The sequence below is a fragment of the Lissotriton vulgaris genome, chromosome 2_1, assembly GCF_964263255.1.
Source record: "Lissotriton vulgaris chromosome 2_1, aLisVul1.2, whole genome shotgun sequence".
In the NCBI taxonomy this organism is placed as follows: Eukaryota; Metazoa; Chordata; class Amphibia; order Caudata; family Salamandridae; genus Lissotriton; species Lissotriton vulgaris.
The window spans coordinates 816,238,001-816,256,378 of record NC_141687.1 but is presented as its reverse complement, the minus strand read 5'-3'; the positions used below and the strand labels follow the sequence as shown (position 1 = coordinate 816,256,378).

The 18,378-nt window shown below is 44.1% G+C and overlaps 1 protein-coding gene across 1 annotated transcript in view; it reads left to right on the top strand.

The window, feature by feature from the left end:
• Positions 1-18,378, top strand: part of CCDC141 (coiled-coil domain containing 141) — a 658,578-nt gene that overhangs the window by 34,881 nt on the left and 605,319 nt on the right. The window contains exon 2 of the mRNA XM_086956207.1: positions 16,421-16,543. Within this exon, the coding sequence (XP_086812333.1) occupies positions 16,421-16,543 (123 nt within the window). The remainder of the gene's footprint in view (positions 1-16,420; positions 16,544-18,378) is intronic.

Genomic DNA, 18,378 nt, shown 5'->3' with positions numbered 1-18,378 from the left:
CAAGTCTCTGCTGCCTGGGAGGGGAGGTGTCTGCCCCTAGAATAAGGGGGGGCCAGTGCTCTGAAGAGGAGAGGTCAGCACCCCAGGGACAGGGAAAGATCACTGACCACAGGACACGCTAAACTCTGCTCCCAGGGGAGGCAAGGAGAAGAAGGAACCTGTGCCAAGGAGAGCCGGAGGCAGGCGTAACCCTGCCGACCCGGAGGCAATCAGAGTCCCGAGGGCATGGCCCACTCAGCATGACCCTCGGCCAAATGAGCAAAAGTTAACCCTTGTATTTTTTTAATTTAATGGTGCATTATTTATTATTTCTTAGTAGATTTATTGCCTGCTTGAGTTGTAATAGTGGGTGTTTCTGATGTCCAGCTTTTGGTGGGCGGCCTCTCATTTGCATTGGGTGTGCTTTGGTGGGGGAGCCTGGCGGCCCTGCTCTCCATGTGGGGCACTCTTTTGCCGGGTTGGGTCCTGGCTGACACCTCCCTGGACGATGAAGTGCACTTGTTGTTCATCCACCGGCGGCTGCGCAGCCAAGAGCGGTGGGAGATGCAGCAAGAGATCCTGTCCATCCTGGGTCTGCCTCATCGACCACGGCCCCACCTGCACGGCAAGCAGAACTCGGTGCCCATGTTCATGCTCGACCACTACAATGCCATGGAGGAGGAGGAGGAGGAGGAGGAGGATGGCGGCTAGTCCTACCCCTACAAGCCCATCTTCACTACCCAGGGCCCACCGCCACCAGCCTGCAGGACGGCAACTTCCTCACCGAATCCGACATGGTCATGAGCTTAGTTAACCTGGGTGAGTGCGTGGGCCTTTCATTTTGGGTACATCTGGGCTCTTTGTTAGCGTTATTATTATTATAGTCTGATTTGTATTGCGCATGGCTGCCCCAGCGACTGGGCGTCCCAGCGCCACCAAAGACAATGAGAGTGAGCATGGAGGGAATGGTTCTGGATCCTCTGATAAAAACAGGAAGCGAATTCCAGAGTTTTGCAGCAAGACTTCGAAAAGAGCGGCCTCCGGGTCTAGCTCTCAAGACTCGAGGAGTACTGATCAAAGCTTGGTCAGCAGACCTTAAGGTGCGCCACGGCACATAGAACTCTAACAAATTGGCCAGCCTCATAGGTGACTGATGAGTCAGAATCCTGTGGGACACACACACAGTGTTTTAAACTGGATTCGCTTTTCAACAGGTAACCAATGTAGTTTAGGAAGAACGTGGGAAACTGAGCAAGATTTTCGAAAGTGCCACCAGAATACGTGCCGCTGCATTCTGTATTCTCTGCAGGCGCCTAATACTGGACTTATTAGCACAGAGATAAAGAGAATTACCATAGTTCAGTACAGTCCAGATAAAATTGTCTCCTGGACGATGGTTTGACGCAGTTTGGGAGGTTTCAAACCTCGCAGAAGCCCAAAACAAACCCCTGCCATCGCTTTCGATTGAATCTCAAAAGTAAGATCACTGTTGATCCACACCCCAAGGTTCTTTACTGCATCTTTGGGCAAGGGAGCAGGTTTAAGACGATCTGGCCAACACTGCTCGGACCACATGTCCCGGTCCTTCCCGAACAGCAAAACCTCTGACTTACTGGCATTCAACTGCAAGCAGTTAGAAGCCAGCCGGTCCACCACCTCTAGCAGGTCCTCCTTAAACTTTTCCAGGTTAGCACTACATTTCCTAGAGAAGGCGATCACCAATTGGGTGTCGTCAGCATACAACACCAGTGACAGCCCTCTACTTTTAGCCACCAACGCCAGGGGTCGAACATAAATGTTCAACCGTAGGGGGCTCAGTATTGAGCCCTGGAGCACCCCCTGTTGCAAGGCATACTCCTGCGAATGAAAAGGTGGCACCAAAACCTGGAAAGATCTCCCCTCCAAGAAGGACTGAAACCAGTCCAAAGCCAAACCCCTGATTCCAATTTCCTGTAAGCTCTTTAAACGTATTGTGTGAGAGACAGTGTCGAACGTGGCACTTAGGTCCAGAAGAACTAAGACCGCGGAATCACCAACCTCAAGACTCCCCCGGATTTCTTCCGTCACAGCCAGCAGAACAGACTCTGTACTGTGGCGTACTCGGAAACCGTTCTGCGAAGGGATTATGCTAAAAAAAACTCTGTGAGAGTAGTGTTCACATGAGATTCGACCAACTTAGCCAAAAAAGGTAGCTGGGAAATAGGGCGATGATTGCCCGGCTCAGAGGCATCCAGAGACAGTTTCTTTAGAAGAGGAATGACTTTAGCGTGTTTCCACGCCACAGGTACAGAGGCTGAAGACAGTGAGAGGTTGACCAGATCTATGTTCACTGGTGAAATCATAGCCTGAAACTGACGGAAGTGGGCGGGTGTCAAATGGTCAGCTGGTGAGCCCAATTTGATTTTCAGACAGAGGGACTCAAAATCTGTGGAGGCCAGAAGGGGAAAGGATGACAAACTGTTGCCCACTACGGGTCCATTATACCCAGACCCAACCACCAAGTCGGGAAAGGCCGTGGAAGGAAGTCTTTGATATATCTTCTCTACCTTGTTCACAAGATACCTGGCCAGATCGTTACACTGATAATTTGATGAAATTGGGGAGTCCCCTGTTGCTCCTGCACTCTTCATGCCCTTGAGCAGAGAGAAGATTGTCTTAGAGGGTTTGGTACTGACCGGATTTTTTCCGGCAATAAACTCCGCTCGTGCTCTCCGAATTAGTTTATGATCGTGCCTAATAACCGCTCGGTATTTACTTTTTGCTACCACATCATAAGGGAGTCTCCAAGCACGCTCAAGCTGTTTACAATATTTTTTTGCTTTGGTCAGCGAGTCATTGCACCAAGGGTTAGACTGCCCTTGATTATTCCCCCCCAGTTTAGCGGGGATGCAGCTATCCAAGCCTTGCGTCAACCAGTCATGGAAAGAATTTGCAACATCCATATCCGGTGGCAGCTGAGGCCTATGGCTGGACAAAAAAGCTGAAAAATGACTAATGTCCAGCTTGTGCCACGGATGTTTTAAAACTGGGGCGGGATGGTTCGAGACCGGTTTTCCCTTCCACCGCAACAAGAAAGAAACCAATAAGTGATCTGTCCAGACATGCGGAACAGGTGGCCGAACCTTTAGCGGAATTAGGTTAGAGAATATGGGGTCCAGTAAGTGCCCTGCAGTGTGCATACACTCATGGACACACTGAGCCAGCTGATAAGCCTTTAGATCAGCCAAAAAACTGGCACTCTCTGCTTTCCCACTTTTCTCAAGAGGAAGATTCAGGTCACCTAACATAGTAACATTTGCTGCTCTACTTGCATGTAACATGACCTTATTCAATAGATCTTCCCTAAACACACTAGATGGTCCTGGGGGTGATAAATGTGGAGGCCGGTAACAGTGAGGTTATGGTTCAGCATGATTTTATACAGGGCACTTTCGCAGTCCGCTATATTCTCCTTGATAAAACTTCAGGAGTATGCATCCTTGAAAATGACTACAATTCCGCCCCCTCTATTACCCACTCTATTTACACTCTTCATCACAAAACCTTGTGGAAGAGCCAACCAGGGCTCCACAACGGAGTCTTGTGTGAGCCATGTCTCCGTTAAGAATAGTACATCTGGAGACTCTTCAACCAAAAGATCAAAAACCTTGGCGTGGTGTTTCACTAACGACCAGCAGTTCAGGCTTAAAAACGTAAAGTCCATATGGTCAGGCGGGCATAGGACAGACTCCTCCAGTAGGAGTTGAAACGAGCTGAACTTACATTTAAAATGGCAGTCCAGGGGGACTCAGGCTGAGGAGGGGCAATTGGTCTCCAACATTAAGAGCTCGGCACGCGAGTACCTAAGTGGATCAGCCAGGAAATGGGCAGGGGTTCTGGTGACAGTCCGGCGCGGACTGGCGCAGACAGGCTTGCCTTTGGCGTGCCAGCGGCGGGCCCGCTGCACGGTCGCGTCAGTGCCTCCATTAGTAGTGTCAGCGGGTGTAACAACTATCCCGCTGACCTACGTTACCCCCAAGATGGTGGTCTCGCTCCTGCAGTCCCGGAGCGTACTGCAGCCTTTGCCCCCCACCAATCCGCCTCCAATCACCACGGTACCCTTCCCCACAATACACAGATGAGCAGCAAACAGGTAAGTAATAAAATATACTTTCACACGGCAATAGTTTAAAAAGACGATTAACATTTTACAAAGAACTTAACATGAACAAGAGATGAGCAAAATGCGCTATACGAACTCCCGGCTAACGCCTCAGGGAATGAGAACAGTTAGCAGGAGATGCAAACCAACCGTACATCTCCAGTACATCCGCTACTTTTTTATATGCCCCTTACACATCGAGTGACCCTTACTCTTAGTGAATTCTACTACAATTAGTGTCATCACGTGAGGAGGGGTGTTTCCATGAGCATACTTTTCAGTCCTTGGCTTTCATGTGACAATCTAGTGTATTATGGTCATTTGAGACTTGATTTGGTTCCATTGAACCAGACCAGCAAGAGTGATTTGTAGGCTAAGCACAGGAGAACATTTTGATCTTTACAAGTAGCGAGGTGGACCCCCTGATAGTATTTAGTACAGTTGGTTCTATGTGAGCAAAACCAAGACTTCAAACCCCAGCATGCACTAGGCTGTCAGATGAAAGCCCAGGACTCGGGACAAGGTTGGTGGTAGCTTAGGGGGGGGGGGGGGGGGAGGTCGGTAGGAACCGTAGCAATGTGGAGGTATGAAGAATAACTCCAGTGATCCTAGGACAGCAAGTTTCCAGTCCCAAACTTTGATTTTGCAGTTTATTGTTCATGGATATCTCGTACCAATTGTAGTGAACCAACGCTACAACCCAAGAATGTAGGGATTTATGAAATCCAAGCTCGCTAGCCCAGGACCCGAGGCACAATGTTATTTAGTATGGAGAGGAGACCAACTATTTGAAGTTGGTCTTTGCTGGAGGGGAGTAATGTATATACTTGTGTCTTTTCTAATTTTATTTGCTATCTGTAGTCTGCAGTTATAATTTGTAAAGGGACCACTCGCACAAGAGACCCCATAAATACCACAACGCAACAAGCAATACCAACCTGCGACAAGCTACTTCACTTTGGTATAAAACAACCTGAGCTCTGAGTCTTCCGAGTGGGGTGACCAAACAACCTGTGTCCCTGCAGCATCACGTCCCAGTCTTGGGTCTGACTGCTGTAAATTTTCTATAGTCTTTAACTTTAGTCCTAATGTTTCAGACTAAATAAACCATTGCTTTAATCCCCACAGTGTATTTGTTTTTTATATGACATCCAGGGACTGGGGTAATGGTACCTGATAAGTTACCAGAGGGCCTAGAAAGCCGTATGTATCAAAAAGCAAGACAAGCCTGCAAGCGTTTGTCCTGTTGTCGTTCACATATATATGAAGTGGCTAGATTTCCGGAATGATTTGGGCTGGGTTTTAAAACAAGCATTTGCAATGCAATAGGCCGCACATTTGCGAGAGTTTGAGCTACTAACAATGTAATTGACAATGACTTTTATTTATGTTTTAAAAACCATACATAAATAAAAGGCATTGTCATTTACAATGCCAATAGCTCAAACTCGCAACGTGACATTTAAATACCTCTCACGATACAACTACTCCAGTCCCTGGAACAAGAGCAATATTTAAGGGTTTTGCTGTTTGTGGGTACAGACTTGCACTCCTTTTGCTGATGGCACCCTAGCCAACTGCCCCATATTACCTTCTATAGAAACCGTCTTTTGTGTTGGAAAACAGTTTTTCCCACTTTTTCCTTGGAAATAATTCACAGTTAGGAAAGGGCCCGCTATCTGCCTACTGCATAATTTGATTGAATGCAAACATGGCAGTGACAATCCCATTGCGGGATCTGTGAGCTTGCCCTCTCCTCTCCGATCCGCTTAAGTCCAGGGAGTATTAACCCCTTCACTGCTGCGGCAATTCCACCGCAGTGCTAGGAAGGAGAGGGGGGCCGCGCGGCGCTCCCATACTCGTGACGGAACCGCTCCGTCATGAGCCTCGGCTGCGCTGTGCTTGTGACGGAGCAGTTCCGTCGCGGCCCCACCCGCTCAATAGAATGCCCAGCGCAGGCGCGGAATCCGCACCGCTCAGGCGCGCTGAGCGGGCCGTGATGGAACCACTCCGTTACCAGCACAGCGCGACCGAGGCTGGTGACGGAGCGGTTCCGTCACCAGCATGGGAGGGGTTAAAAACGAGCTGTCTGAATATGGAGTGGGACCATCATGGGTTCTTCAGAGTATCACCTCTTTACTGCAGAGGCCAGGACTTCTCTGCTATTTATTTGATTTTTTTATTTGATGTTATATAGCACAAACACAGAGCGCTTTAGTAGTAGGATCAAAGGGACGATATGACACAAACGTTGCTAATGTACAGACATGGTATTTATCACAAAGAACAATAAAACAATGTTTACAAATATAAATGATAAGAGTAGCAGTGAATAGTTGCTCATGAGGCTATGGAGGTAAGAATCTCATTATAAGAGGAATTTGTTGGAAAGTAGAGTTTTTCCTTTTTTTCTGAAGATGAAGGAGGACGGGTTGCATCTGATCTCGGGGTAGAGAGTTCCAAATTGTGGGGGACATACCAGAGAAGGATCGGTTGTAGGATTTTTTTTCTTGAATTTTTTTGGTTCGGGTGGTAAGGAGCTGGTGCTTCAAGAAGGTCTGTTTGCACCTGATAAGGTCAATATCTGGGTCAGGTAGGAGGGAGTATTGCAGTGCAGCACTTGGGCCATACATGCAATTTAAAGGTGGATCCTGGCCACAAAGGGTAGCCTTTTCAGGGATTGCAGGTTGGGAGTGAGGTGATCAAATTCTTTAGAACAAGTGATGAGCATAGTAGCTGCATTTAGTGTAGCCTTTGTGTAGCAAGTGTGATTTTCTCAAAACAGAATTCCTACTGATCTCACCACCCATAATCACCCCCAATATCAAAGACTGGCTCCCTCATTTTACTGCCTTGGATTGTACCCCAAAAATCATTAATTCTGCTAAATCCCTAGGTAAAACCTTGGACAAAGCCCTAGCCATGCAAAAGCACATTATGCTATCCCCAGAGGAGCTAACTATCAATTACACATCCTAGGTAAACCTAAAGCTTTCCTCCCCTTGGAAGAACTCAAAGCAGCGGTTCAAGCTCTTGCTCTATCGAGATTAGATTACAGTAGTGCTACCCTTGTGGGCCTTCATGAGTGCATTGAGTTTGAGGTGGTTACGGGTCAGCCAAACTTGTATTTGTGTCAGGGTGTTGCTGAGGATAGCGATGTCCTCATTAGAGTCACTTTTTAGATAAAGTTGGATATCGTCCACATACATGTGGTAGAAAATGTGGGTGAGTTTGAGGATTTCTGTTAGGAGTACCATATATAAGTTAAACAGTGTTGTGGAGAGAGTAGAGCCTTGGGATACGCCCAACTACGCAGACAACTGATCGGAGAGAGCCTGGTTGATTTGGATGCACTGAGATCTGTTGTGGAGAAAAGAGGAGAACCATTTTAGTATGGTGCTGGAGAGACCCATCCTGTGTTCTTGTAGGTTCAGAAGGGTATCATGGTTGACAGTGTCGAATGCTGCTGACAAGTCCAGCAGGATAAGTAAGCAAGATTCATTTTGGTCGGGTGAGTGAAGGGCATCATTGACAATGTGGGCCATGGCAGTTTTGGTGCTATGACCCAGTTGCAAGACAAATTGACATTGGTTGAGAAGTTGGAAATGCTCAATGTGATCACGTAGCTGTAAGTGTACACATTTTTCTAAGAGTTTGGCTAAGGTAGGGATATTGGAGATACAGTGGTAAATATTGGGATCAGACTAGTCGGAGCTGGGTTTCATCATTGCTGCCCAGTACCACCATAATCCCAGAAGATCTGAGCTGTTTATTAGGTGATTCTGCTTCTCTTCACAGGTTCAGGGAACAGCATTAGTAGAATATGGTGTTAAAATGCATTTCCTACATAGAAAATAAATATGAAGAGAGGAGCTCACTTAACCACATCCGCGCTCAGAGAATTCTGCTCGCATGCTCAGATTTTCAAAATCCCATTATTCATGACGAGCTGGGCTCGGCATCAGCGTGCGAGGAGGCTACGCCATGACGAGCCCAGCTCGTCATGAGCCTGGAAGGGGTTAAATAGCCAGCTGAGAAAAATGCACAAAAACACACATGCTTTGGAATAGCTTGCAACAGACTCATCCTGGCACTATGACTCCAAAGAGATAGCAAGAGGTTGGAAAACACCCTTGGTAATGTGGTTGGGATGTTGAGCTAATTTATGTATGCCAATGAGCGTGCCTCGGGGTAAAATTAGATTTCCGGGCACTGTGGTATGTAGGGGAGAGATCTGCAGGCATTTTCTAATGTGGGCTTTGCATGCGACTTGGCATTGCACTGGAATTAGTGGTGGTTGCTTGAAGTGTTGAGGGCTCACTAGACTGTGGTGGTGTGGGTTGGGATTTGTTGTTTCGAAGAACTGACTGGATCGCTGTGATGCTAGTGGCCAACAGCATCTCTTTGCTGATTACCTAAAGATGTTCTGTAGATAATTGTAAAATATGGTTTGGGACTGAGTTTTATTGTATATCTCTCTCTGCAGTTGATTTATTCAGCTTAGTAAAATATTATATGTTGCTATCTGGCAGTTGCATCCGGGTGAGTCGCTGCAATCAGAAAACATGTATTCAAACTTTAGAAATAAGTTGTTTACGCTTCTGTGCTCTAATGTGCACTATGTGTTTGGGCGCAATAGCACATTTTCTCACGCAGTTATGTAATCCGTTTACAATTTACGCCTGCAGGTATTTTCAGGTCAGAAATGATGACGACAGCATAGGTGAATGCGTTACTGCTAACACTTTTTAAATCCATTCACGACCACAGCATCATATTTGACCTAACACATGGCTGCTCCCGTGGACTCTGGTTTTTATTAGCGCTGTGGCTCAGTCAGGGAGCTCTGACACCAGAAGCTGTTCATGATTCATCAGCATGTACGTGCTTGACTGACTATTAATATCAGAGCAGGGTAACATCAATAGGCAGTGAATTAAGCAAAGATATGGTCTGCTATTACAGCCACGATTACTCAAATTGGCAGCTAATGCAAATGAAGAGCCACAGTACGAAAGTGAGCTTTATGAAGGCTACATTCAAGTCAAATCAAAGCAAATAGCTAATAAATATGAGAAAAAAAGTTTGGTTAATTTATGACATCATAACCCGGAGACATATCACAAAGTTTTTTGGCATATGCAGTCACTAGTAGTTCATCGAAAGAATGTCTGTCTATGACCAAGCTGCACAGAATGGCTAGCTAATTCTAAATATTGGCAATGAAAGGTAAAAAATACAAGCAGAAACCCCAAGGATGCATCACACTCTTTGTTGCCAAATTCCGTCATATAAGTGTCTTTACCAGTTCGATGACAACTAATTTCATAACCATGCACGCAGAGCAGAATATGAATTGAATGTAGACAGAATGAAAAGTGAATCCCGCAAGCATACATTCTCCCCCCTTAAGTAGCCTCATTAGAAGTTGGTGGGAGTGGTATGCAGGGTGATATTGTTTCTGGAGTTTCTAAGGTGTCCAGTGTTCCTGCACCCAGAATTAGAAGGTGTGAAAACACTATCCTAGTTGTACCATGTGCAGAAAACTACAAGGTCAAATCATGGAGGTTTCTACAGACCATTTCCACCTGCTCAACGCAGGGCCAAAATGGCATGGGAAGCCCTAGAATTAAGACAAATCTGCCTCGTCTGACTCAGTAATTTTATGCCCGGGGGTTATTCCTCATTCCAGAACCTACAACTGGTGATGGCTGAAAACTGGTGGGAAGACACAGGCCAGGATTTGTAATTCTCCTTACATTGTTTCTGGCCATCTCTCAATGAGTGTCATGGAATGAAATACATTCTAAATTAAATTACTTAAAGTGACACTTGTTTTCCATATAATAGCTGCTGTTTCCCATGGCCAGTTCTCAAGAATTGGAAAGGAGGTTTATAATAATAAACATTCTGACTACTTACAAAAATCATGACATGTATCACATATATTCAGCACAGTAGATTTTTTCAACTAAATAACATGTTTACATTTTTTCTTTCCACTGATAATGAATTCTGTTTGGGCTTATCATTTAAACGCTGTCATTCCTTTCGATGCAGCCACTACTTAATCTCTTCTCACTTAAAGATGATGCCGCTGCACCTGAAAGTGAGTCTGTGTCGCAGAAATATGTACATTAGGGTTTGCCTCCATGTTAACCTGTTAAGAATGGTTTCTAGTGCATTCAGCTGACTGTTGGTGTTCAGGATGTGTAACTATATGGGACCTGGAGGTCGGACTATAATAGAGCCCTCCATAGGCTAGCAATGTGTGGCACAGTTTTCACTAACCTGTTTGGTTAGTTTTAAGTGGTTTGTTAGATGGGTTGGTATAGCCCATATGTGTTCCTTCCAGTTGCTAACTAAATTCCACAGCCCCATTCATATGTTATATGCATGTCCCTTTGATGATGAGAGATCAGGTGTGAATTTGTATATGGTGTCATATGATGACACAGACCATGTCAGATTAAGACCAGGCGTAACATGAGAAAGGCTAGGGCAACTGTCTTCCATCTTGTGGGTATAGGTAGAGCGAGTTGATCCTGGTGTGTATATTGGGAGGTGATGTGCCCGGGGTGACTGACTGTTTTCTCAATGTGGAATTGGGTGTGAGTTGTACCTGGGATGGATATCTGCCTTGTTAATCTATTAGTGGGCTGTCTAAAAGGTGATAGACTCCTAGAGTCCAAGAGGGTGGCTGTTGCCCAAAGGGATGTGAAAATCTCTGACGCAGCCACTCACATCCCATGTAACCTTTCACACCCATTCTCGAACCCATTGACACACCCATAACAGTACTGACATACCCACTCACTGATTCATAGGTCTACACACACATCCACTCAGTCATCCATATAGCCACTCATACACCACCTCACTCACTAATACAGCCTCTGATATATCCACTCATACAGCCACTCCCACACTGTTAGTCACTCATAAAGCTACTCACACACCTACTCACTCAGACAGCCATTTACTCACCTATAAAGTTATACACACACACCCACACGCTTATTCATACAGATACTAACATGTAACCACTCACCCATACAGATCCTCACACATGTACTCACAAACCCATACAATCACTATCACAATCCCTCACTCACACATACAGTCACTAATATACTCCAACACTCAACTATACTACCTTTCACATATCCACTTACTCACCCATATACCATTGACACATCCATCCATCCATTCACTCAAGGACACAGCCATAAATATACTCAGTCACTTATACAACCATTCTCTTACACTCACTAACCCATACACCCACTGACTCATGCATTTACTCATCCATGCAGGCAGTCACACACCCTCTCACCCACCCACACAGACACACATACAGCCATACAGGTAATCAGACCACCAATCAATCACCCATACACCACTCATGTACCCACTCACCAACTCGTACAGCCACATAGACACCATCTGACAGACTGATACAGACATTCAGACAACCTAGTCAGTGTTCCATACATTCTCTGAGACACCTTATCACTCACTTATACAGTCAGTAACACACATACTGAATCATCCATACAGGCACTCATACACCCACTGATTCATCAATACACTTTGGTATATTTATTTCACAACAAATGGAAGTAGGACACACACTACCTGGTGCTTCAAATGTAGTATGAGGTGTAGTGTGCTACTGGGGATTCACTTTCTAGTCCCAAAAGTGTTGAAGGTATAAGTAGCCAGGTAGCATCTCCTGGTTAGGAGATGTCCCCCTGTGCACAACCAACAAATCCCAATAAGAATAGGTAAAAGTTCAAACACAAATGAATAGTCCTCCAGTTAAACCAATTGGTTCTTGACTGTGATGTTCATTCATATCTTAATCTGATATTATTTCATATCAAATTCCAGGCCTAGACAGGCAAAGCTTCATTCGTCATGTTCTCATTGCCACTAGTTCGCCTAAAATCTATGAATTCGTCTCTTCATCACTGTGCATATATGAGGCCTTCAGCCATTTTATAAAACTCCACAATCCTTCTTTATAGAAGCAGAAGAAGTAGAATCAAGATTTTACAAGTCTTCTTTAACACTTTCATGCTGCCAAAGGAGAAGCACCAGGAAACAGTACAACATGCTGATTATGCTCTTGTGCATCACTTAATTTACCCAAGATCCTCACAACTGGCCACTTTGAGGACAAATGAAGGAAGCTGAATGGATGCACATGGAACTACCCAGAGGGGGTCGCTGAGTCAATTGAGTGTGATATATATAATTTAATATGGTTCATGTCAGTCCTAATTTGTAAAGAAAAAAAAGAAAAGTGCAGGTCCCAAAGTTTTTCCTAGGTGCCCATTGATATGGCCCCCAAATTAAAGGACTGTCTGGTCTTGAATCGTCCTCATGCCTCTTTCATCTACCACTTCTTGACGTTTTATTTAATTCCTGCAAGTTCTTTTGTAGGTTTCGCCTGCACACCACTTGTGCTGTGCTTGAGAAATCTATTGTTTTTAACATAAACTTAAAAGGGATTTGCACCCCGCCTCTTCTCTTTTCTGACTTCTCATTGGTTTCTGTGCTTGCCACTTACCTTTTTTTATTTCTATTGGCTGTAGCATCGTTTCCTGCATTTACCAATGCTTATTCGTTGCCTGCTTCTCATATCAGTTTTCCACCTCCGAAATACTGTTAACATCCGCTTTGCTCTAACTATATTTTCATAAAGATTTGCCTTTTGCTCTTGCAGCATATTTATGCTACAGTTTATCACACAGAGAGATTAAGTGATTTGCATATAATCACAGGATGTTGTGTGACGCTGCCAAGACAAGAACGGGTATGCCGAGCTCTCGAGTCCGCTGCTCTGGCCTCTGTGCCACATGCTCTTGATCCAGCGCTCCGATTGGAAAACTGTCTCATAAACACTATTTATCACCTCAATACTCACCATACACTATTAAACACTTATAACAGGCCCATAACACCTATGAGACAATTTTGAGCAACTGAATCAGGTGATTTGATTTTTTATTCTATTCACATAATATTTACACTATTATGTACAACTGCAGTTTATTCTTTATTATCATGATTTAAAAACTCAATTATTAGCAAAAATCAAACCACTAAAGGTGGATGGATCAACTAATGGAAACTAGACAATGAATAAACAAGACCAGCTTGTCACTTCAAATCTAATTTTATTTACTTTATTTTCATAAAGAAAGAGCATTTTTACGTTTAGAAAATCTTTATTGCATAAGCAATTAAGAAAGTAGCATTTTAGTAAGGAAATGTAAATTAGAACTGACATTTCAAAGTAAGCTCAGAAATATGAAGAATTAGTAAATAATAGAATAGAAATCGTTTCCCTGAACCTATTTCCCTGTCTAAATCTCTCTTTACCTAGAAAAGAATAAATTATTAAAGTCTGCTGTCCATACATGCACCAAAGGTCCATCAGCATCTTACACCATTCAGGAATCAGGAAGCAAACGTTTTTTCTCTGCTCATGGTGTCATAATTTATACCTTTCTCTCTAGCTAAACTTTCTACATTTTACATTCTTTCATAGGAATCCAAGCTTTCATTGGCTGTCCAGTGTCAGTCCATGATTAAGTCATTCGACTTTTGTCCAAAATCCAGGCTTTCATTTCCACATCCTCGATTTCCGCAAGAATGATACTTTTATTCGAGCCTAGGACGATCACTTTCTAACCTTGGCAGCCATATCAAATTGTTGTCCTTGGCTGGCCTTCGTGAACACGCTCATCACAATAAGAGAATCGCTCTTTATTTCATAACGTCTTCGCAGCAAAATTCTTCACAGCTGCGCATGTGCAAGAAATCACTCTGGACAAGCTTTCGTGCCAGGAGCTCTGTCAGCCATATTTCTGCACCAATTCTTAGGCCTTACTCCGGAAACTATTATTAAACAAACACAAGACATCAATTAATTAAAGAATTTAGACCCTTTCTGTTGCCCTCCCTCTTTGCTAATTAACCCTGTTAATTATGTTACCTGGCTTAGCACACAAAGCAGCATCATATTTACCAGTCCTTTTCGAATGTCAGGAACTCCAAGAGCTTTTATCACAAAAGACATGACATAAGCACATAGAATAAGCACATGCCATTAAATTAAACTGCTGCATGTAATATTGACAAAGACAATAGACAAGGTTAGTTTATTAATTTTTCTTTGCGTTTGCAACAAAAACCACATTAGTCCCACGTGTGTTTCATGTGTGTATCTTTTAAACTAAGTTGATTAATAATTTCACCACACGCTTATTAAACTGTTTACTTTTGTTAGGAGAGATTAACTTCGCAAGATTGAACAACATTTTGTTCTTTACCTTGCTCCATCACTCTCCACTCCCATGTTATTTGTGAGTGAGCTCTTTCCTTTTCCCATACGATGATTGATGAAAACAGCTCTTTATTAATTACATAGGCAAAACCGATGCATTACTAATGCATGTTATCCTTTCTTTCTCCCTTTGTCACTGTCTTCTTGACTTTCACTTCCTCAGTCTTTCTCTTTTGTCAGCATTTGTACCTTTTGCTCTGGGTCAAACGCTGATGAGGAAAACTATGCTTGTGTCCTCAAAAATAATTTCCAGTGCACACCATCTGAGAGCAACAACACAAATTAAGTACTGGAACGTGCGTCTTTTTATTGAAATCAGATCCTTAGTCTTAAGGCAACTCGGGCCCACTGTTCTACAAGAAACTGGCTATTAGATCATTGTAGTGATCTTTTACACTATCTCTAAGCATACAGCTTGTCATCGTCTGGTGTAAGACAGAAGCAGATCTTGCCCCCTCACGTAAATCTGTCCCATTCAATATAATCCCAATGTAATTATTACTTCAGGAGTTTGCTACTTAAGACTCGGGAGTCGGGCCACCTTAGGTATCCTATCATGCTGGCAAAATTGCCCATAAATACATGGAACCACTATCTAAATTCCTCAATTGTAAATTTGTAATTTGAAAACTAGTGCCCCTATCTATGCATCCTTCTTCTTGAGGCCCCCGTTGCTTATCCCTTAGGTTAGTGCTAACAAAATACCACCACATACATTCTTCCAGAAACCCACTCCAAGTTTCATAGCCAGCCTTCCAAAGGGTTTCACCCTACAGAAGGACCCCATGGGGAATAGGGGGCATTGTGTCCAGCCATCTCACACACACGTTTTTAAACCCTTTTCATCATTGACACCAAGAGGCACCCCGACCCCTCCCCAACCCCATTAGAAAATGTTTTGACATGTAATTGAGTCTAGAACATTACATAGCATACCTACCTGTGGGGTATTCTTCCTGTTTGTATTTGGGAGTCATGCTGCAGCTCACCTACTAAACTATAACTCTCAGTTAAGAATCCATGAACTCCCTAGTCCTAAGAAAATTTGAGTGGTCAGTGTTACGCCCGCCCAAAGATGTCCCATACCATATTCCTGACAAACACTGGCACGTTGTATGTATAAAATAGAATATTCTAGGTGATTTAATAAGCAGAAAAATTCCGAACACTGCAACATTTAAGAGGGAAGCTAAGATCTTTTTCATGAGCAAGTTCCTTCCATAGACAAACAGGTCATCATCTAAGCCTGACATAGAGAGGACTACTCTACAACCATATGCTAAGTAAATAGGAAATCGCCAACTCTATGTCGATACGAGCGGTCGACACAATACTAACTCTGGGTCTGAAAAACACAAAGATCTATGAAAAAGTCATTAAAACATTCGTATACAGGAGAATATAATTAATTACCTATCCTACCTCAGAACTTTGTATATTCGTTTTTGATCTTGTATTGTACTTTACCTATTTTACATCTTTGTTATCTTCCTTTCATCTAGCATGAGAGGAAGCACACCTATCGAACTTCTCTACTGTAATTTCATATATTATTGACATGTTAAGCGCTCTGATACCCAAGGGTCTTGTTTGCACTATAAAAAACTTTAAATAAATATAATGCTGTATTTTAAGCTGAAGAAACTGCTAATCAGACAACCTAAAGCTTTGTCAAAATAGAAGGTGGATAAACATATGTTTTTGGGCGATACGGCACCTTAGTAGTAATACAGTAGTTTATCGGTATTGTTTAGAATTATACAGCCACACCTATGCTTCTCAACAGCTACCATGAACATCAAATCTAAACTCAGAGGGGTGGACTTTCCCCGCTTCCTTTGATCAATTAGAAAAAGTATATAATTCCAATTCTTAGTCACTGATACGTGTTTGTAAGTAAAACATTGCTTGCCCTAACGAAAGGTTTTATATTTTTTTTTCAGAGTGGTAAATCGGTGCAACTTCAGCTCGCTGAATCGGTACCAAATGTACTGGAAATAGGCAGCAGTCAAGATGAGACCAAGAAACTGCTTCAAGATCATGAACTTCTTCTGGTGAAAATTAAGGTAAAGTGGAGCATGGAGAGGGGAGTAATGTAAGCATCTGGCAAATACAGCACCCACTTAAACTTCTGTAACTTTGACAGTTATCTCAAGGCACAATTCACGTAGGGGCTAGTGTGAATGCTGGAAATTCACACTAGCTGGATGACTCCAAAATTTGTACCAAAATTCTTGCAGTTCACAAGGAATTCCATGAGTAGTTTTGAAAATCAATAGCAGTCATAAATCATCAGGAGTGCTGACATGTGCAAGTATTTTCATAGGAAGAACTGTAAAAAGAGTAGAAATCTGGAGCCATAAATTAAAAAAAAATAGCTTTTTTCTGTTTCTGTAAGGGGAAATGTTTTTTTCTCTCTGAATAAACCTCTTTCTGTAAAACACTATGCAAAATGGGAGTGTTTCCACTCCATTTTCACCATAAAAAAGCACCAGCGTCTTCCATCTAGAGTTACACATTTGTGTGTATTTCCAAGATGGGAAAGTATTTGCAAATCATTGATGAATGCCCAGAGGCAAATTCGTTTCTGGGCGTTATCTTATTTTTACAGCATGACACCCAAGAAACATCCAAAAAGCGGCTCAAATCCTAGATTTGCACATGTTCCATCACTTCCCTACTGGCAAATCCAATTTGTGAGTCTTAAAGTCTGTCATTCCACATTATGTGAATCAATAAAAACACTTTACTCTCACAAATGTTTTGCTGTACCTACTAAAGTTGTACTTGGGTATGTAACCATCTTTAAGTATTGGGCTATACATGAAGTAGTAAGTTCTTAATCAATCAATCAATCATTTAATTTGTAAAGTGCACTACTTACCCGTAAGGGTTTCAAGGCGCTGGGGGGTTGGGGGTGGGGGGGTCTTCGGTTTGTCGTAGGTAGAGGGGGAGGGTGTTCCAGGTCTTGGCGGCGTGGTGGTAGAAGGACCTGCCTCCGGAAGTGGTTCTGCGGTTGCGCAGGACCTTGGCCAGGGCGTGGTCAGCAGAACGGAGTTTCCTGTTGGGTACGTAGAAGGAGAGTCGACTGTTGAGATAGGCTGGTCTGGTCTTGTCGAGTGCCTTGTGTGTGTGGATCAGGAGTTTGAAGGAGATTCTCCTGTCGACGGGGAGCCAGACCAGGTTCCTCAGGTGGGGGGTGATGGGGTCACAGCGCGGGACGTCGAGGATCAGGCGTGCAGAGACGTTCTGGATTCTCTGCAGTCTGTTGATGAGCTTGGACGAGGCTCCGGCGTAGAGGGCGTTACCGTAGTTGAGTCTGCTGCTGACTAGGGCTGGGTGACTGTTTTCCTCGTGTTTGTCGGGATCCATCTGTAGATCTTGCGGAGCATGCAGAGGGTGTTGAAGCAGGTGGAGGACACTGCGTTGACTTGTTTGGTCATGGTTGAGTTTTGAGTCTAGGATGACTCCCAGGTTGTGTGCGTGGTCGGTGGGGCCTGGGGGTCCCCAGTGATGCGGACCACCATGAGTCGTCCCATGCTGAGGGGTTGGACCCGAGGATGAGGATGTCCGTCTTGTCTGAGTTCAGCTAAAGTCGGCTTTCATTCATCCAGTCGGCGACTGCCTTCATTCCCTGGTGGAGGTTGGATTTGGCGGTGAGAGGGTCCTTCGTGAGGGAGAGGATCAGCTACGTGTCGTCGACGCAGGAGATTATGTTGAGGTCGTGCTGTCGGGCGATGCGTGCTAGTGGTGCCATGTAGACGTTGAACAGCGTCTGGCTGAGGGAAGATCCTTGTGGGACGCCGCAGATAATCTCGGAGGCCTCGGACCGGAATGGGGGGAGGCGGACTCTCTGAGTTCTGCCGGAGAGGAAGGAGGTCGTCCAGTCCAAGGCCTTCTC